This window comes from Xyrauchen texanus, chromosome 41, assembly GCF_025860055.1.
Source record: "Xyrauchen texanus isolate HMW12.3.18 chromosome 41, RBS_HiC_50CHRs, whole genome shotgun sequence".
Classification (NCBI taxonomy): domain Eukaryota; kingdom Metazoa; phylum Chordata; class Actinopteri; order Cypriniformes; family Catostomidae; genus Xyrauchen; species Xyrauchen texanus.
The window spans coordinates 16,250,839-16,273,376 of record NC_068316.1 but is presented as its reverse complement, the minus strand read 5'-3'; the positions used below and the strand labels follow the sequence as shown (position 1 = coordinate 16,273,376).

Sequence of the window (22,538 nt, the reverse complement as noted above, 5' to 3'; positions counted from 1 at the left end):
AACAATGCAGAGATCAAGCAATCCGATTTAGGGTTGAAAGAAAAAAAAGGTCCTGCCTAAATCGCATGCAATTAGGCAGCCGTCAAGATGCATTGGAGTTAGAGTGGCTCAAAAAGGTGGTGTGGCCATGGGGTGATGCTTTCATCCTACGCTAATTCAGAATTCAAATGGAGAACAAACAGGGGGGGATAATAGGCCTGCTACACCCGACAGCTTGCCTAATAAAAGAAAGCATGCAATGCTTTCAAAACTAAATCTCTCTCTTAATTTCAATTTAAAAGTACTTTATTGGCAAGATTGTGTTTACATACAATATTGCCAAAGCAATAATACACAAAACCGATAATGACGAGAGAAATGATAAAATGGTAACAAATAAAACTAAAGATAGAATTAAAATAAGGTGCCAGGTAATGAATGCTCTCTCTCACACACACATCCACTGCTAAAATGCATTGAGTAGGCCTGTTTGGGACATCACAGCTCAAAGCAGCACACAACTTATTCTGTTGCTGCATGACTTTGACTTTCCTCTGTCTCGTCTTTGCCATGGGGATATGAGTCTGACCTCTGCTGTGGCTTGCTTTTGAGTGGAATGCCTATAAACCTTTAATTGCATTGGGTTAGTCTTGCCAGAGCCCAACATGCAAGCCACTGGAGTCGTACCATACAAATGCAGTGGTTCTGTGGCTTTCCTGTTTGGTTGCCATGGTGTGATCAATGTGGCAGTGAAGATATTAGGCTTAAATCAAGAGTAAGGGAAATCACATTGGTGTTATTTTATAATTAATGATGCCAAAGTGTTAGTCGATTTGGCAAATGTTTTCTGTCTGAAAAAAAACTGTTCCAGGACTACATAGATGCCGGCCATCTGCTGCTATACATAAATAATCCTTGAGTAGAGTAGTGCAATGCATGAGTTTGTCTCTGGCACACGGCTTTGTAGATTTGGTCTGCTGGTTGAACAGTAGGTTCGTAAATGCGTGTGAATATTTGGCTGTCATTTCTTGAAAATTAATCCTTCGAATTGGAAAGATCATACAGTCTGTTGATGGGGTGTGACCTGTAAGTACAGGTGTCGGAAAAATCCAAGATTACTCCGTTAATTACTTGACAAATTATGTGAGCATGCTTTAAAAGGAAAAAGAGCCACATGCATTTGCAACCCAAGCTTTGGTGTGGGGGGTATCTGAGTACTAATCACAGGTTGCATTTCTGCGTTTGTCTGTGTGGTTGACTAGATGTGTATCATAGTTTTATATTATTTATTAGTTAATTTTTTTTAACGAGTGACATCCCACCGGTATCTGCATCAGCAGTGAGTGATGGATGGGGTCAGGGATGGATTTTATCATAGTCGGTGTCTTTCAAACAAGATTCTGTCTGTACACGCCCCACATTTTGGAAGTGTACCATTTCACGGCAGGGCAGAAATGCTCTGACTGGGACCTGCTGACAGAGCCCTCTATACACCCACCCATCTCAAAAACGTCTGTCTGGAATTTTGTTCCTTTTAAGTGCCCCAAGTACATTTGCAGTATTCAGGTCATTGAGGTCTTTGGTAGGAGAAGAAGAGTCTCAAATGAACATGTACTGGTGGTTTTGCTTGCATCAAGTTTTTTCTCCAGACCCGTTTGACAACCATGTAAAGTCCTGTGAATATGCACTTCTGTGGGTTTTTCAGCTGAGGTGCAGCTACTAAATCCCTTACTTTGGTCTTACAGATGAAATGAGAATGATTTGTAAGCTGATCTTGGCATTAAATAGAGTAACACTGTCTCACTTTCTCCACTTCAGTCAAGGCCATATGTTCCAGTTGTGAGGCCTGTCATGCACGCTTGCCGATAGACCAAGTATTTATATTTTGGGTTTGAACACAATTTATTTTGGCTCATTAAAATAGCAATAGGGAGTCTAGGGAATCACTGTCTAATTTGGTTTTGTTCAGGCTTTTTTTTTTTCTTTTTTAAACCTGTGCCCTTGTATGACTTCTCAAAGTACAGCTCAAAAGTTCCTAATTTTTCCAGATATTTGTACAGCTTTTTATTTAATTAATTCATATTTATGTAATTTCACTCTACTTTACAACTGTCTGATTTAAAATGGGCAGAACTATATCTAACAACCCATAAGTTAAACGTTATTTAATGTCATAGTAGTGATCAACTATCAATCATCTATTATCAACATTTTTCAAATTGTTTCTTATGGGCTGTACTAAATGGATTATTTTTTTGGTTTATGCCTGATGGTGTTAGACTGTGTCTAATCTGGAGCAAAACTAATTTCAAAAATATCAGACAAATAAATTATTATTAATTAAAAAAAATAATTTTTATTTAAAAATGTGTTTAGCTAAATATTATTGAATCTGGGTTGCATTTGGAAATGATCAAACATAGTAGGGGTGTACACTTTCAGACCAAATGGATTTTTCCAGCTTGTATACAAGTTAAGCTCCGTCGACAGCATTTGTGGCATAATGTTGATTTACCACAAAAAAATATTTCAACTTATCCATCCTTTTCTTTAAAGAAAAAATAGAAGTTACAGAGGCACTTGCATTAGAAGTGAATGGGGCCAATTTTTGGAGTGTTTAAAGGCATAAATGTGAAGCTTATAATTCTATAAAAGCACTTGCATTAATTCTTCTGTTAAAACTAGTTTTATTTGAGCTGTAGTTTTTTTTTTTTTTTTTTTTTTTTTTAAATCTTCGTTTTTAAGTCATTTTGGGTTTGTTGAAATTACGTCATTATGGCAACAATATTGTAAAATTAGCTAAAACTTTACTCAGAAAAGATTAGTAAGTGATTTTTATCGCTCTAAAATCATGATAACAAACATTGTTTTTGTCTTGTGGCTATACTTTTGAAATGGCGAGTGACGTTTACGGATTGGCCCCATTTACTTCAATTGTAAGTGACTCAGTGTAACCCATATTTTTGCTCTTTTTAAAAAGGGGCAAGTCAAAATGTATTTTTGTGGCAATCAATATTCTGCCACAAATGCTGTCGAAAGAGATTAACTTGTATTGAACCCGAAATATAACTTTAAACGAGTGCACAAAGACCTGAAATTACCTTCTGCCTTGTAAATACAATTGAACACATTTTTAAGCAAATTTGTTTGACATGTACTCCAGGAGAAATATTAATTAATCATGAGCAGATCTTGTGGATTCTTAAATCTGTATACTTCTGTAGCCAGGTCTTTTCACCTTTGCATGTCTATGAATAACAAGCCCTCCAAGACGCTGAACCCCCAATGATGCATGTTACTCAACCACAGCTCCATCAATGCCCAGTGTCACCAACACTTCTCCCTCTGAAAGCTGAGAGCGATAGCTGAAGTCCATAAATGAGAGGGATTTATGTCTCTAATATTGTAATGATGCCAGGTTTTTTCATTCAGGGAACAGTGCATATAATATTATGCTCACTTAAGCATCATGTATACACCAGCTCAAACAGATTTACTTGGCTCCCTTCATTCTTCATGTGGAAGATGGCCTCTGATTCCATGGAAAAGACATAGATTTATTTATTTAGAATGGTCACATCAGTGGAAACTCACTGAAGCTATTTTAATATTTTCTTTGTGGCATTTAATGTGTTTGGTGTTTTTGACAAAGTGGTGAGAGGAAGATTTCTATAAAAAAAATAATAATAAAAAATAAAAGAAAGATTCTTTTTGACCATTTTTGTTCTTGCATCCAGATACAGATTTAAAAGAAAAATAGGTCTTTTTTTCTTAATGATGTACAGTATATGTCTTGTGGAGGATACACACTGAAAATCAAAGGCTCTAAAAGAACATTTATAACATAATAAATGCGACAAAGAAACGCATTTATTATGGTATGGCTGGTTGCAGCTGTAATACATTTTTCTCTCCCCCACTAAAGACCCATAAAATGCTTTTACTATGTCTGTTTCTCTGTTATTTGTCATACACCAAGTTGATCAAAGGCCAAATGTTTGACATGGCCCTCCTCTATTTTCCTCTGTCTTGTTGTCTTTTAGAGATCTGCTTTTTTGCTTCTTTCATTAACCACACACTTAAAGAAATGGCCTGCTGACTAAGACGAAGATGGTTTGCATCAGCTGTTTCAACTTGAGCAAATATGCCAGGAAGATTCTCCGTCAGCCTCCAATAGAATAATACCAGATTCGGTTTGAGTTGACTTCAACCTTGCCTGGCAATCTCAGTCAATTTGACTTGCTTTCAAAAATCAGGTTAAGTAGTTGTGTAGGTCTAAAGCTTTGACTGGGTATGCTTTGCTGCTGGGCCTTCATAAGAGAAAGCTAATCTCTCCCAAAGCCAAGTCGAGGAAGAGCTGAATTGAATTTGCTTAGCTCTGAATTATATGCTGTGTGTTAACGCCGAGAGCTGCACTTTTGCTTTCTACAGTCCTGGAGCTGCTGCATGGTGCCCACCGGCACTTCTTTCTTTCCCAAAGACTAGCTTTCATTGTTTTACCATGTCAGTGCCATTTGCTCTCAAAACCACACCTTCAATCTTTCGAAGCCTCCGCTTCAGTCAGTATAGTGGTTAAACACTAATGCCTCAGATAAATATAGTCCAGTGCCTGTTAAAATCAGTTTCGGATAAACGGTTAGTAAAGAAACGGAGCAAATAAGTTAAAAGTTCAAATGAGTTCATGTGCATTTTTAAGGGCACTGTGTCACCTAGAAATGAGTTGTTTTTGGCCGTTTATTCAGAAACCACTGGATAATTCAATCAGGATGGAGATCTTTCGCCTACAGGCAGAGACCACTGAAAGCTGCAGTATTGCAAGTGCTCCTATTTGGACAGTGGTGTTTTTTTTTTTTTTTTAATGTTGGCTGGCTTTACACTGTTGACAAACTGCTGCCACACTTGATTTTTAATTGATTTTGTAGGTTTGCTCAGCTGTTCTAGCAGATAGGCAAGCTTCTGTTCTCTTGACACAATTCAAGACTCTAGATGCATAAAAACATTCCCAGTGCCAAAGAGGGAAACAACCCAGAAACATCAATGGGATGCTTCAAGCATATGAACTTGCATTTGAAATTCTTTTAGAAGAATTCCTCCCATGATGGTTGTGTGCCTTCCAGGGCAGCTGTCTTTTGTAGATGGCTTTTGTAATGGAGCTGCTGTGGTCATTCAAATTGAGAGGTAGTGCTTTCAAATTGAGACATACTTTGTGTAATAAGACTACCAAGTAAAAAATAGTTAATCTACAAACTAACCCTTCACCTACACTCTTCGCACCATTTTCACTCACATGTTAGCTTTAGCATCAAAATCACCTTCAAAGAATTATCATTATAAATACATCAGTACTAAACTATTTGGTTTATACGTTTTAAAAACTGTCAAGGTTCAGTCCTTCAACAGAAACAAAAGTAAAATTAGCTTTCAAAATCCTTCATTGTGCAAGAGGTTGTGTCCAATATTAGCTGTAAGAAGCTTGCACGGACACATACTTCAACTGGGGAAAAAATATATATGAATTGTTGGTTTATTTTAGTTGTTTTGAAAAGTTTTTCAAATTTTCATATACTATTTTGGATTGATGGCACGCAAACTGTGGTGCATCTTTGTATTGACCACAAGTAAAAGTCAACTTATCAGCTGACACTTGGGTTTCAGTGACGATAATAATTTGAAAGTAGATTCCTCTACTTTTCAGCTTAAAGTAGTGAAAAAGCCTGAACTCTAAGTTGCATGAGGTTTTCCCATTTGGAAAAGGTGTCTGTGTTGGCATGGCTTTTTAATCATGCAACTGCAGCATATCTGTTGCCTTCTCTGCAGTGATTAAGCAGAATGGTCCAATGACGTGAGAATGAATTAAAACCACTTCAGTCGGATTCCACATTTTTCTTTTCACCACATAATCGGAAGTACCATCAGCTAAAATTTAAATGATAGCAAACTCTGCTCCAACAGTAATTAAGAGGAGCGACATTTGGGTTTATAGAACAAGCATTTCCTTGCATGTTCTAAAACTGGGCCACTGGTACTATTGGCCTTCCTTGCTCCTGTGTGGGTGAAAAGGGTCATGTGGTGTGCCCTGGCCACAGTCCTTCAAAGCATTATAAGATTTGACACTGTGATGGCTCAGTGTGGATGGTGCTTCAACCACAATGTCCTGGCTGATTTAAAAAAAAAAAAGTTTGCAAAATCCAAACCACAACATTCTCTGCTTCTGCGGCTGGATAATCATGTCTCCCCCAGTGGGAATAATCAGTGTACACAAATATGCAAACAGCCTTTGTGGAAATAAAACGCTAAAGACCTCTGAGTTCTTCTCATAGTTGCTCTGTAAAACTTTCATGTAATCTGAAAGCTTTAGTCATTTTTGAAAAAGTGTTTAAATACTTTATCTTATCCCAGATTACACTGCAACATTAGTTGAATCAATGGTGTTAGTTTGGGATGGGACCATCTTTTTGTCCCACCAATGTAAGACAGGGGTATATTTTGGAAAGCTTATAGATAACGACTGCTTTAATGGCAATTCCATTTGGTGAAGCTAGTTGCACAGAAATTACACACTTTAAAGATAAAACTAAACTTGGCTTCTGGACAGGCACATTCAATGGAGAGCACAGAGCTAGCAAGGGCTCTCTATTAGATAGTAATAGATTATAGTCGATTAGCCCTTGAGATGGTCTTTGTCTGTGGAAACCTTGCATTTATGAATGGTTAACTCGCTATTTAGCTGTGCCAACTGGTTTGATTTATACTAGTTGTTGGCTACATAACAAGGGACTCTCATTTGCAGTGAAGATGCACATGAAAACGACCTTATCATTGTGGAGAGTCTCTTAAAAGCAAAGTTCATTGCTATAATTCAGAGTTCACCCAAAAATGAAAATAATTTACTCACCATCCCAGATGTGTATGACTTCTACAGGACACACATGAAGATTTTTAGAATATCTCAGCTCTGTTGGTCCTTTCAATGCATGTGAATGGTGGCCAGAAATCTTAAGGTCCAAAATGCAGATAAAGGCAGCATTAAAGTAATCCAAAAGAATCCAGTAGTTAAATAATTATCTTCAGAAGTGATGTGTGGGTTTTTTTTGTTTGTTTTTTAAATAAAAAATCTCCACTTTCACTTAATTTCAGATGTGAAAGTGAAACCACCACATCAGATGTAAATGGCTTGATGTAGATGATGATGATGACTTCAGATATAGATGTGAAAGTGGAGATTTATAGTAAAAACACCTTAAATTTGTATCAGTTTCTCACCCACACCTATCGTATATCTTTTAAACATATGGATTTAACCACTGGAGTCTTAAGGATTATTTTTATGCTGACTTATGTGATTTTGGAGCTTCAGAGTTCCGGTCACCATTCACTTTCATTGAAAGGACCAACAGAGCTGAAGAAAGAAATCTGCAGATGAAAGAAAATCATACACAGCTGGGTTGGCATAAGGTTGAGTAAATGATGAGAATGTATTTTTTGGGGTGAACTATCCCTTTTAAAATGAATAATTTTAAGCCAAGACTGACCATTTTAAAGTGAAAACCCGCTGCCATTCCAAACCCGGATGACTTTCTTTCTTTCCGTGGAACAAAAAAGGAGATTTTCGACAATGTTACCAACTCGCAGCCTAAGACGCCATTCAGTTTCATTGTTCATCCAAAATGTGTCAATCTCTTTCAATCAGGATTTAAGTGATTTAAAAGTCAAATTGTGTTTGTTGTACATATCAAGTATGCAGCCATTCTCTGACTAGGCATTTTCATCTTTCTAACAAGAGATTGACCGAAACCAGACTAGGCCATATGCATTTTAGATATTATAAAACCCAGATTGGTTGGAAAGGAAAGTGTGCTATGTCAAGACTTTCTGATCCTAATCAAGTGGCCTATTCCTCAGGAACTTGTCTATCCTAACCTGTGGAGCCTATGAATTTAACAACTCCAGTTTTGGAGAGTCTTCTAAGAGCCCAGGTGCTTGAGGTTTGGGTTAACCACCCCACATTACCAAGTGGGTCAAAGGGGGTTCAGGGTGCATGAAAGTATGTGGTCTGGCCTATACCACAAGCAGCAGTGGTTTGTTCGCCAAAACATTTGCGCCGCTGTCTGATAGCACTGCATGGTAGAAAACGCTGCTTATGTGGTTAGGAAGAGGGGCTAAATGCTTTGGTATATACATGGATATTTATGTGGGTCCAAGAAGAGTGGGGGTAGCATAGCGAAATCATAAAAGCTCAGTATTTGGATCACATTGAAGGACCCTGGTCCTGTCATCCATTTAATCTGAAAATTGCCCCTCTTTCACGGGGGGCAGGGAAGGGGGTCTATTTTTGGCAGCTGTGCATCAGGCTGAAAAGTCCAATAGTAGACTTTTTGTTTTGTTCCTTTGAACATTCGGGATCTTTTTTTTTCTTAATAAATCCTGAATATTATTCCCTCCAGTTTAGCTCTGATTAGTACAGTAGAGGCTAATTTACTGGGTCATTTGCTTTAATCCCTAATAACAATAAGGGCTGAAAGATTCACTGGTGCTTCTAAGTGACCCACAAGAAAGCTTTTTGTGTTTCTCTGCATTGTAATTCTACAAAGGCATGGCTCAGCAGATGTGCACAGCCAGACGGTGGAAAACAAAGACCACAAATTAAAGACTTCCAATGATCTTGATCACAAATGAGTTTCAAGCTGCCGTAGCTTGAAAACAACCATTGGTATTGGCCAGGACCAGACTCGTAAAGTCATGTTATCCAGATTACACCATCATTCCATGACAGGCGATTGTGTTTTGGAAAGTTATGCACTTATTATTGATTTGCCAAACTGATTAAAGAATTATTTTTATTTATATACAATCTAGCACACTGCACATGTGTCAAGCACTAGAAAGTGTAATGGAGCTTGAAATCATGATTGTGCCTTAACCCAGAAATTGTATGATGTACAGTGAAAAGGGGTTTTATTTTGGTCTCAATAACTGGATTGCTTCAGAAGACATTGATTAAACCACTGGACAATCTACTTTATTTTTTTATTTTTTATTTTTTTTGAGATTCAAAGGCCTGACCACCATTTACTTGCATTTTAATGACCTACAGAGCTGAGATATTCTTCTAAAAGACTGTGTTCAGCAGACGAAAGAAAGTCATGCACATTTAGGATTGGATTAGGTTAGATAAATTATCAAATATTTTTGTGTTTACTATTCCTTAAAGGTTTGGCTGGTTATGGTGCCATCAGCTAATCAGCATCATGACGTTATTTTTCTGTGGCTCCAGAGTCGGCAAGCTTGGTTTGTATGTTCCTCTGTTCTTTCCTCTTCATTTGTGGCCATTTTTCACTATGGCACAGTCCACAGGATTCTTGGCTTGCTTGTTTATTGCTGGCTTTGGATTTTGCCTGCTCTTTCAGACCTTTCCAGAGCCTAATGCAGTGGCCCAGACAATTCACTGAGATCTGCAGATACATGCACAGTACTTTAGTATAACCGGATGGCATTTAAAATAGTTTCAAAATAGACATTTAAATCAAGCGGGTTGATATTATGGTACTTTTTGTTCTGTTTGAATAGGCAGCGTTCTTTAAAAGCACATTAGTCTGAATAACAGTTTCTGTAAAGCCAGAGGAAGTCAGCAGGTTTTCAGTGGAAGGCTTCAGACACAAACATCACATTATTATCTCTGCATACCAGTCCAGTGCTGATTTTGTGTGAGGGGAGTAATGGTCAAGTGGAAGTGGAAATAGTTGGAGGATCGCAGGTCTGTTTCTTATAGGCAAAGGGTCAGCGGAGGACTCTTACTACATCAGAGTAAGTAGTGGTTTATGTTCTTGCCAGTGCCACTGACTGGAACACATTTTCACAGTAATGAGGGTAATTAAAATGAAATTATAATTCACAACCCTTTTTCCCTACAGGGAAGAAAATAGGAGAGCTATTTTGAGTCGACTGTATTCTAAAATTACAGTGCTGGAATGAGGGTGAATGTGTCCTCATTGAGGGCAGAGACAGTTTAATTTAGGGTTGTTTGAACTAATGATTGAGCTGAACATTGGGGTTAAAGAGAGAGACAATTTTTGGGTGAACTATTTACTCACCCTCATATTGTTCCAAACCCATGTGACTTTTTTTCTTTCCTGGAAGACAAAGGGATATATTAGGCAGAATGCCTCAGTCACCATTGATTTTTCAATGTTTAACTTTGTGTTCCATGGAAGAAATAAAGTCATGGTTTGGAACAACATGGGGTTGACGACTGTGTGTGTGTGTGTGGAATGGATAACTGGACCCTGACATGCCCTGCACCATTGGTTTGTTTAAACGGCACCAGTGTTTTCACAGTGCTGTCAGGATCACTGGACTAGCTAGCCCTCATGCAGCCTGTCTGAAATCCATTGTGTCCAAAAAAGCACTTAGACCCCATCTGAGAGACAGCCCATCAGCTACACAATGATGGAAGACGGCAAGCACGAATGCTTTTCCATTCAACAGAATATAAGAGTCCCCTGTTATCAGACTTAACATAAGCTCCTAACCCGTATGACTTTCTTCTGTGGAACACAGATGTTAGGCAGAATGACAGCCTCAGACACCATTCACTTTCATTGTCTCCTTTGTGTTCTTCAGAAGAAAATAAGTCATAAAGTTTTGGAACAACATGAGTTATTAACAGAATTAGACCAGCTGAACATCCCACTTGTCAAACTGAGTATTGCTAGTTTGAATGCGTGGACACATGGACTTCAGTTGATACTGTAAAACCAGTGCTTACTCTAATTTATTAATTGACTCTCACTGGTCGTTTTGTCACACAAAAGTTAAATGACTATTCTGAGTCCAGTTTGGACTTGTTGCCAAGGAAAAGTATCAAGACGATTGAATGGCATCAGATGAGGCTCAGGTGCGTAAATATCAGATGGTTTAACAGTTCATTGAGCTGAGACAAAGATTGGCATGAGGCCAAAGGCAATAGGGCCCTCCATAAGGTTTGTACAATAAACTACCATGAGCAATTGGACCGGTAAATCAATCAAACCCACTTTCATGCATGCTGCTAAATGGCAGGTAAATTAAAATCTGTCCTTCCTGGTCTTCTAATGAATGAATTATCATGCATTTTATTCTCAAGAAAATAACTGTTTTGTCTTCATAATGTATCCATTGTATAATGTTGACCAAGTGCCAAATAGCTTTTCAGGCATTGTTTTAGCAAACTTTGCAATTTGGTCTGGCTCTATTCATATATGAAACTGATGGATAAAATCTAGTCCCATCCTATGTCGTCTTGTTGAAAACTTACATGGCCTTTAGTAAATTAAAGGAATAGTTCTCCCCAAGCATGTACATTTTTATCAATTTCCTCATGTCATTCCTAGTGTGAACCATTCCTTTTGAGCATGTCCGTGAAATCAAAAAAATGTATACAACTACACAAGATCTTACTGAGCCACTTGTGAGATGCTGTCTTTTTACCCTTTCTTGACCCATAGAGCCATGGGACTGGTTAAAGAGGTGAGTGTAAATCTGTGACTGTCGACCGCAGCACAAGGTTCAATGTAGCGGAACACTGTCCTCACCGTACTGCCTCTGCTGGCTTCGTAATTCCCACCGGGTGTCCGCTAGGGGTCACAAGCTCTGGGCCCTCTGAGTGACAGCCCTGCCATAAAACACAATTGGCTGAGTGTGGGCTGGTGCAGCCCCATAATAGCCAATGGCAAAGCCTCAAAAGCATTGAAGGAGTGTGACTGATTAGAGTGAAAGAGCTGGCGTGTCTGCACACATGGAGGGAGAGTGTGCTGCACTACTGCAGGCCATTTGACTTTAAGAAAGTGTCTGGACATACAAGTGTAGGTCTTTTTGACTGAAGTTACAGATATTGGAAATCTGACACCATGATACTGATGGCTGCTCAGCTGAGAACTGTGCAGGTAGGGATTAGAGGATTTGTGTTGCGTTTTAATGCTCAATAAGTTTGTGAAAGGTTTGCTGTTTTGTATATATAAAAACTATTCATGTAGTTTCCTTAAGTGTCTTTTATTTAGCATGTGCATTGTGGCAGGAGGACATCCATGCTGCATGCCAGAAGGTTAAAGGAATAGTTTACCCAAAAATTTAAAATCTGTTGTTTGTTTTTTTTTTTTCTCACCCTCATGAATTTCCAAACCTGAATGATTTCTTCTGTGGAACACAAGTAGAAATTTTGCAGTGTTGACATTGATCTTATGCATCTTTACAATAAAAGCTCTATACAATGAAAGTGAATGGTGACTGAGGCTAATGCGTTCCATGAAAAAGTCAGAAGTGTTTAAAACATGAGTTGACATTCCTATAAAAAATTTTTTATTGTAAGCTTTAAGTGCAGATGCTGCAATCTTTTGTGGTCTGTTACCATGCTTGTGGATGATATGAAGCTTAAAAGCAGATGTAAATGCTTTATTAGAAGTTTCGGACAAGGATCTGAAATTGTCATTTACTTGTCTCACAGAGTAAATGAAAGTGATTTTTTTTTTTTCTTTTCATTAAATTTCTGTTAACCAAAGTAACATTTATTTACACCTCTTTAGAAATCCAGAAACCTTTTCAGTTGACATTTTCTCCCTTCTCCAAACAGATTACCTTGTGAAGATTAAATCCCTCAGTGTTCTTGGACCCCTGTTTGCGATCTCATTATGCAGCTGATGAACCTGGCCTGGATGATGGCCCTGGCCTCCCCACTGGTCTGCTATGGCTTCACCACCCGTGGTCAGGGCCTGCGTGGGCGGGTTCAGGGAGACAGGCGGAACATCAGACCCAACATCATACTCATCATGACAGATGACCAGGACGTGGAGTTGGGTGAGCATACCAGATGCAATTCATCATTAATGGCCCATCTGTTCTGCAGACAAATGAGTTGAAGACCCCATCCGCCAATCTTGGGGCTTTGTCAGCACTCTGCACGCAATAGTTATGAATCGGCAAGTAGTCTGGAAAAGCTGCTTTAGAGAACATCACAAACGACAATGCTGTCTGGAGAAAGTTGGGCCCTTACTGAATCAGATGTCTGCATTTGCACTGTCTTCACTTAAATATTTGGAGATTTAATGTTTTAGTGTTTGAGAGAGTATAGAATTAAAAACTGCGCTGCTGAAAAGGAACCGTTTAAACAAGCCTAATGTGGTTTTCTGGTTTAATTTGGTTAAGCTGGTCAGCCATCTGGTCTAAAGACAAACCTAACCAGATTTGCCAGGCTTTGAGTCTGACATGTGGCCAAAAACCCTCTGAAACCATCAAAACAGACCAGCCTAACCAGACTGGTCAAGCTTGGAGGCTTACATGTGCACAGAAATCCTCTAAAATTAACAAAGCCAACCAGCCTAACCAAATTTGCAATGCTTAAGAGTCTGACAAAGGCCCACAAACCCTTTAACCTCAAAAACCCATTTAAGCCTATAAAACCATCAAACAGACCAACCTATCCAGATTGGCAAAATTTGGAGGCTGATAAGTACACCAAAACTATCAAAACAGACCAGCCTGACCAATTTGGCATGGCTTGGAGGATGACAAGTGCTCAAAAACAATCAAAACAGGCCATGTTAACCAGTTTGGCCATGCTAGGAGACAATCTAACCACCTTAGGCTGGTTTAATCTGGGTTTGTTTTTCTCAGCAGGGTTATAATTTATATAGGCATCAAAAAGTGTCAAATGTATTGATTATGCATTTCCACTATAGCTTGTAATTCTTCTTTTAAAAGACCTAATATTTAGCTTGAGGCTTCCATTTATTAAATCAACCCAGACAAAAATAGAAGAAAAATTATTTTGCCTTCTCGCACTTCAGGCCAGTGTCCTGGGAGCATTAGCATGCTTGTTTTTATAAGCCTACTTGATCTGCCACCCAAAGCATTCGGTTGGTTTCTGTCCCATCACAGCTATACCAGACATGTATGGCAAGTTTAACTGTTGTCACTGGATCAAGTTCCTTCCTCTGAGAGCATAACTTTCAATAGGTCTCAATCTCAGACTGTCATCACAGGTTTGACTGATTTCCTCCCTTAATATTTAATGGCTTCACTCAGACATCTGAGAGGCTAAGGGGCTTAGTCTTACAATCGCAGCCAATCTTTGGATTGCCAAAGAAGCAGCAGGAATCCTTCACATCTAACTCTTACATTTGGCTTCTTCAGATTTCATTATGTATTTCAAGTTAAATTATGTATTCAAGACCATTTAGAGGTTTGAACTTGAAAGAGTTATTGTAGCTCAACTGGTAGACCATGGTTCTAGCAATGCCAATGTCATGGGTTTGATTCTCAGAGAACAAACAACCAGAAAAAAAAAACTTCATGTTTTGTTTCTGCCCAATGCATAAATATCCATGTCAATGTAAAACTTTAACTTTGTTTCAATAGCGTTTTGTACTGAAATTGCATTTGTTTGGTTGGGTGTTTCAGGTTCGTTACAGGTGATGAACAAAACTGCGTAAGATTATGGAGGATGGTGGTACATCATTCACCAATGCGTTTGTGACTACGCCCATGTGCTGTCCATCACGCTCGTCCATGCTGACCGGGAAGTATGTTCACAACCACAACACATACACCAACAACGAGAACTGCTCCTCACCTTCCTGGCAAGCTCAGCACGAGCCACGTACTTTTGCTGTTTATCTCAACAATACTGGATACAGAACAGGTGAGAAAGTTTGATTCAGATAAGTATAAACCCAAATGAGTGATTGAACCTAATGACCTATTGTGATACATTTGATTTAGGAATATATTATTGATGTAAATCATTGTTCTAACAGCTTCTCTGTTCTTTTGGATGTGATCCTTGTGTTCATCTTTTTGGATCTTCCAATGCTACAAATACTATACTATCAGTTTTTTTTTGTCGTGTGTTGACATTTCCTATTGAAACAGGAATTTTGGGTGGGATATTTCAAAAGCTTTTTTTTTTTTTTAAAGTCTATAGCATTTATTGACATCACAGCCATAAACCATGATTTACTATTTGGTTGCAGGTGGTATTAGGGAGAGTGGCATTCTCAATCTTAAAGACAAAAATCTGTGTAGTGCATGATGAGTCATCAATATTTTTGATCAGTAACACTGATTACACATTTTAAATGCATATTTTTGTCAGCTTTTAGGAGTACAATATCAAGTAGAGTGTTTCAAAGCTAAAATACGTGGACTAAAGGCCAGACAACTCCAGTTTTGATTTCATGTGTTCATTAATGTGTTGTGCTCTTTCTGAGGTTCCACTGGAATTTTGCTTCAAATTTGTTCTTAGAGCTCAAAGTTTTTACAAGCATCTTTTAATCAGCTGAGGGTAGCCCTGTTCTGTGTGTCTAGAGTGACTGCACATTCTGACCCTGAATACAGGGGTACAGGTCTTACCACTGTTTGGTTTTCATCTGATGTGTTAGTCTACAATTAGTTCTCTGGGGCAGACTGGCTGCTTGCCTGGTTCTTAGAACATGCTTTAGCTTAATGGAAAAAAGGGTACAGTAGGCCTGAATACAATGCAGAAACAGACATTTACAGGTACTGCTGAAAGGAAATGTTTAGAGGTGGATATAATATTAGTCTTTCTGCAACCTTGGATTCAAGTTTATATATTGTATTTTTTATGTCCCACAGCATTTTTTGGGAAGTATCTCAATGAGTACAATGGCAGCTACATCCCACCTGGGTGGCGCGAATGGGTGGGGCTGATCAAAAATTCCCGTTTCTATAATTACACTGTCTGTCGGAATGGGAACAAGGAGAAGCACGGAGCAGATTATGCCAAGGTATGTGCATTTTGTCCACGTAAATTCACAACACTGTCATCATGCAAAGGTTTTCTTTTAAACTCTGTTTTCATTTTATGCTCAATTGCAAGGTGTGTTCTTAACAAATTTCAGACCTCTAATTGCATATAAAACCTGGGTTGGTTGACTCCACATGGAATATTATTAAAATAAAGGGGGAATGGGGGGTTAGATGTGTCTTCTGAATAAGACTTGGTAGACAATAAAGTGATGTTCTTGGGGTAAAGTGGTTTTTGCAAACAGTTGATATGAAGGGGTGGCTAGTATTCCATTCCACAGATAGCCATGGTTCACAGTATATGGTATCTATCTGCGAAAAAACATAGTGAGGACAAAAAAAAAAAAACCACATTTGCTATCTTTGTGGAAGTGATAAAATCTGTGTTTAAACGGTTTAATTTGACATGGCCACCCTCAATCTACGTGTGATTTGGAGCTGATGTCAAAATAATTTTTTGGCTTCTCCCATAGCTGTCTCAAAGGTAGCACATGTTTGGGAAGTTTGGAATTTTTGCAGAGGTTTCATGGTTTAGCACAAATTGGTCTGGATTGTTTTACAAGGTAGTCCAAGTGATTTAAGTAAATAAATGTTTCTTCTATTACTTGGATGTCAATAACCCACTTGTTGAATTGGATGAAAGTTGAGATGTACAAGAGGCTGGATTTTGTTTTTTATTGAGGGCTGGAGAAATATGGTGGCTAGTTGTTCAAGTGGTTCCAGTAAACGCTTACGAAGACTAATTCGTTTTTATTTTAAGGTTGAGACTTGCTAATAGAGCTTTTATGTCATAATCCATAGCAAACATACATTTTAGCTAACATGTTGCTCCCAAATTATACCCAAAATGTCCCTGCTATGATTCTCATTATTGAAGAATGCCACACATTTAAATTGGCTGTGGCCTCAAGTTTAATCAACAAGTGAATCAATAGGAAGATGACTCATGTTAGTTGAATAGTTTCAGAACTTTTTGTGCCTTTTTAGTCAGTCCAAGCAAAACCATTTTAAGATCCATTCTCAAATGTATTAATCAGGTAAGGTGCATTCAGATGTTCTGAACAGTGCTCTTTCATCTACTTCTGGACACTGAGGTGATGCTAAATAGTTTTCCAAAATACACAAATCAGTTGCAGGTACTATTAGTGAGACAAAATGTTGAAATTAAGCAGAAAAGCGCTGAAATGCTGAGGAGAAAGTCACAAGTCTCTATACAATAGCTTCCACAAGACTTTTACGTCCACAGATGCCTTTTTTTTTTTTTTTTTTTTTTTTTAGCAGTAGGGAGGGCATAGTGGGGTTGGAGGATTTCCCACAACTAGGCTGAGCCAGGAGCACTGCCATCAAGGGGCTTAAAGCTTCATTACCACGTGATTTTCTTCTTTTTTTTTTTTACCCCCAAGCCCTCAGAGCTTGTACACATTCCTGCTGAGCCTCATAGCAGTAAGATTGAGACCTTGCTGTTTTCATAACATCAGCCCCATGGAGGGGTACGAACCTCTCTTACTACTGAGTGAATGTGTCGACACACTTGTCATCATCTTTACTGGTTAGCACCAACACAACAGGGTTTTTTTTAAACAAACGTATATGCTCAGCAACCTGATCCGTACTAGAAATCCTTAATTTGTTTGGTGGATAAATTGCTGATAAATTCATGAGTTCACTGTTGTGTTGACAAAGCCAAAATACCACTATTCTAAAAACTTGGTTTAGGGGTTTTCCAAAATTCCTAAACATAGACCAAAATTAGTAAATATAATTACAGCTTTTGAACTACACCCACCAAACTTGGCACAGACCTTCAGCCTGTTCTGACTTTGTTTTATGTCTTTTCTAACTGATCTGACTTCTGGCTTTCCTTTAACGGACAATCGCATATCCCAGATATCCTACATTGGAATGTTCAGCCAGGCCAAGACTCCTCAAACTGTCAAAAAATTCAAATGTAAACAAAGTAGACAATATTTGTCTGTCTGTCTGTCTATCTATCTAGATAGCTAGCTGTGTTTTATTGTAAGTCCCATTAATCTTTTAAAACTTTCAGGCCAGGCTTTGTCAAGCCAACATAAAGCTAAACAAGTCTGTGAAGAAAAATGTTTAAGTTGTCAATGAAATTGTATTCAGTAGTTTCTGACATGGAAAGCACAGCTTGCATCAGTCAGAATGACTAGTTGTTGGTAGAATGGGATGTACAGTCTTGATGTAAATGTTTGGGCTAACCCGGAAGACCAACTGACCCTTCACTAAGCTCCACACTCTTGGTTACCATTGCTCGCTCTGACAATCTTTGCAGAAAGTCCCATTAATGAATGGGAGAGTGCAGTGAATGGAATTTATATTATGTAGACTGGATTGAAGAGTGATTATTTAAAGCATATCTATTTAAAGGAAATTGTTTAATAACACCGTAATATGTTTGAAAACTGTGGAGACTGTGAATAAGAATTGAGGCAAATGATTATCAGTCACTGATAAAATAATTTGCCAATTGATTTTCTTTATCCATTTGACAATCGAGTTTAAAAATGCCATTGGACCACTGATACGTAGGAGCAACCAATGAACTTTCTACTCCTTTTTAAGACACACCCCCTCTCCCACGCCCCACTAGGAGATGTAAGACAGCCTGTCATTGAAAGGTTATTTAAAAGGTACTAGCAGTTTGTACTCTATGAAACTCATGCTCTGTCACCACTGCTGCTAAATGCCAAGTGTGGCCGCCCTCAAGTATGCACAGTGGAAGGGAGCCATTAAGGTACAGAACCACTGGATAAAGCTTCAAAACTTCCGGGCTTTATGTCCTTTTTATTAAGATAATTGCATGAGTATGATCTGGAAAAGGCCGACCAGCAGAGGGTACACAGAAGGCAAGTGAGCACACTTATGAAAAAAAATGTAAAGCCTAAACTACTGTTGTATTTTACTTTATTATTGACTCTTTGTAATGATCATTTAAAATGTTATGTTTTTTACATCAACCTGCTTTGTACATGTTTAATGTTGCAAATAATAAAGTCTGCTTCTCAATCTTGTGTTGTGCACCTCTTCATGAAGATATCTATTGACTAACAGTATCTTTTACACACATTAAATATTCAATGTACATTGGCTTTGAGGTGCTTAATAAATTATTGCTACTTTTATCACATAACTCTTACAATCATAGTCATGGTGTTATGGGTTAAACTGTTTAATGAATTTAGTTTAAAAACAATTAAGTCATTTACAATTAAAGGTAATGGCAACTAACATGTCATAGATGTTTGATGTAAAATGTCAAAGCTTAAGCTAAACCTTTTCTGAAAGTACAATAGCAAAATTTACCCTTGCTTGTTTACGGCTTAAAATGTGTCAAATAAAGCCATGTCAATTAAGATATAACTTATTGAAAGAAACAAAAATGTTTGTTTGTCAATGTGAATGGCAGTATCACTTTATTAAACTATATACTGTAAATAAAACCCCAATTCCAAAAAGATACTGAAGATATAAGTTTAAAAAGTAGAATTTTTCCTCTTCATCCATTATTCAGGTCTTCAGCTGCACAATAATACGAGGTCTTCGTTGCCGTATTATATGCTTCATAATGTGTCACACATTCTCAGTTGGAGATGGTCAGGACTGCAGGCAGGCCCATCTAGCACCTGCACTCTGCTTATTCGGCCATTATGTGGTTTTACATTGTCCCGCAGGAAAATTCAGGGACCCTGAATTTGAGTTACCCATGTCATGGGCAGTGACACACCCCTGGACCATACAGACATTGGCTTTTTGTCCTTAAGCTGATAACAGCGTCGATGGTCCTTTTCCTCTTTGGCCCAGAGAACACGATGGCTGTGTTTGTCAAAAACTATTTGAAATGTGGACTCATCAAAAAAGTTTCGCAAAGTTTTATCAATTTGAATCCCATTTGTTGTGGATGATTCGGTGCAGCACACTGAAGAATCTGTATATTGGGTGTGTTCACAGATATGACCGAGCGATCATACAGTAAATTCATATGAAACGGATGAATAATTGGAAGATTTGCTTAAAAGTAGGTTCAAGATCCGGCAGCCACTTCAGCCTGGAGGTTTGGCAGCTTTCTCCAGTGGTTCGGTACCTTAACAGCTCCCTTCCATTGTGCACACTCGAGGAGGGCCATGGTCTGTATTTAACAGCAGTGGCGACGAGACAATTAAGTTCTGATACGCGTTGTGTCCGCTCCTGTTGCGCGAGTTTCATGGAGCACAAACTGCTCCATGCCTGTATAAATCATCCAATGACAGGCCGTCTTACATCTCCATCGAGGGGGTGTCTTAAGTCGAAAGTTTATTGGTTGCTCCCATGTGTCAACTGTCCAATGGTATTTTTTTAATCGATTGTCAAATGGATGAAGAAAAGCCATTGGCAAATGAAGAAAAGAAACTTTTTAAAACCCAATTTAAAAGTTGCATTTAAAAATGATTTATTAATGCAAAGTTTTGTTAAATAGAATTAAATTTTTAAATGTTATTAAAAACATTTAAATGTCTATTTATTTGTACATTTATAAATGGGTTTATTCACATTTTTATTTTTAAATTAATAGATTGATCATTTATTTCTCCGGCACTCTGCGGCTTCCATTCGCCACACCTGCTTTAGGCTGTCTACACTGGACACGTAGAAGCGAACGATCAAAACTGGTTATTTATCTTGTTTGTAGGAACAGCACTAGCATGTGCAGCTCAAAATGGCCATTTACTGTCAACCTTGCACATCAAGTGTAGACTGCATCACAGTTGACAACAACAGTTGCTAAGATAGAATTGGTCTAAAATGCTTTTAAGGCGGGGCTTATCAAAGGGTCAAATCACCATGCGTTCTCCCAGGAATTTCTAAAGGTGTTTAGAATAATCGTTTTCTATTTTATAAATGAAATAGGGTCAGTGGTTAACATTGCTTTAAGAGACTTCTATAACAAATTACACAGTCTTACATTTTTAAGCCATTGTATACATTTGCTAAATTTTAAGTTGCTACCTTACAAGTTACTAAGGATGAGAATGGCTGTCCTATTATTTACCCATAATTTTACAAAAAACTATAAACAAACTATTTGAGGTGTAGTAGATACACAGTACAATTCAACAAAGCTAGAGTAGAATGTTTAAATATGAACGTTACTAATTAGCTTGCTAACTAACTTTACAGGCATTCTTGACATATTGTAATTATATCTGAGGACTTTAAGTATGGCTGAATGCAATTGATGTTGTAAAACAAAATATCACTCTCCAAGTAATGATAACCACAGACCTTATTCATTAATCTACAAATTCCAGTAACAATATATGGTTTGAAAGTGCTTCCCCTCTCTTACTCTTAGGACTAAAACCTAAATACCTCCTAATCAGTTTATGCATTTATTTCTTCGGTTCTAGGACTACTTCACAGATTTGATCACCAATGACAGTATCAACTACTTCCGAATGTCCAAGCACATGTTCCCGCATCGTCCGGTGATGATGGTGATCAGCCATGCAGCGCCTCATGGCCCAGAGGATTCTGCACCCCAGTACTCCGAGCTCTTCCAAAATGCTTCCCAGCACATGTGAGTGACATTCAGTTCAGTTACACACCGCCCAAGAGCAAAATAGGCACTGGCGTTGGAATTGTTGAGTCTAGATATTTATATTTTTCTGTATGTATTTATAATAGGATATTCCAAGGCACACAAGAGCCCAATTCTAAAAGAATGGTTGCATTCCAAGCAGATAATTTCCCTATAAATTTTAAACCATTATAATTTGTTTTGCAGGTAAATATAAGTTTGTAGTTCAAGGAATTTTTGTGGTCTCATATATTTGAATTCTCCATTAAAATTAGAAGAGATGACAGTGTGCTGAAGTGCATTTCAAACACCATACCACCATGAAACTGAAATGATTTAGCATGTTAGTAAATTTCTGGCACATGCCAAGCACGATGATGGGGGATGAGATGTTTATGGATCCCATTCTGTTGCCAAGACCTTTATTGGTTCACTGCACTATCATAAAATCCATGGCTAGGATCCTATTCCACACAGTGCTGTGGCAACATTCACGCTATCTCCAAGTATTTAGCTTCCCTGGCATTTCAGAATCTTGGTAAGGAGAAGATCACACTTTTGTCTCTCAGGCGTATCTATTTCTTCCTTTTCCACAGTTCTTTCAGCTTGTCCACCAACACAACTTCCTGGGTCTTCTCATATCAATCATGCCATTCACCATGAAGGTTTTGGGATGTGTGGAATGCATTGTTTGACTTAGAAAAGCCTTTGTGTTATTAATATTTTTTTAAGCACATACTTTGGGCTCTGAATAGCTCACACTAGGATACCCCAAGGTTAGTTGGCAAGCAGGTTGCTATAGTGCCAAAATGGTTGCTTGGCAAGTTGCACCAAATGAACAGGAAAACAGATGGCAGGTACAGGTTACTTTCTGAGCAGTAGGGTTTCAGAAACCACTCTTGGGCTATCCATAAAGGCCCGTAAAGGAATATTCCGGGTTCAGTACAAAGTTAAGCTCAGTTGACAGCATTTGTGGCATAATGTTGATTAGCATAAATTATGTAGACTCTTCCCTTATTTAAAAAAATAGAAAGAAAACAAAAAAAAATTTAACAACTTACAATGGAAATTAATGGGGCCAGTCCAGAAACATAAAGTTTCAAAAGAATAGCAACAAGACAAGCATTATACATGTTAACATGATTTTAGTGTGATTAAATTGCTTACTAACCACATATGTGTGAAG

The 22,538-nt window shown here is 38.1% G+C and overlaps 1 protein-coding gene across 1 annotated transcript in view; it reads left to right on the top strand.

Moving 5' to 3' along the window:
• LOC127634062 (extracellular sulfatase Sulf-1-like) overlaps positions 1-22,538 on the top strand; it is a 46,953-nt gene that overhangs the window by 3,868 nt on the left and 20,547 nt on the right. The window contains 5 exon segments of the mRNA XM_052113473.1: positions 12,584-12,807; positions 14,410-14,435; positions 14,437-14,650; positions 15,604-15,755; positions 21,183-21,352. Coding sequence (XP_051969433.1) covers positions 12,642-12,807; positions 14,410-14,435; positions 14,437-14,650; positions 15,604-15,755; positions 21,183-21,352 — 728 coding nt within the window. The 5' untranslated portion in view covers positions 12,584-12,641.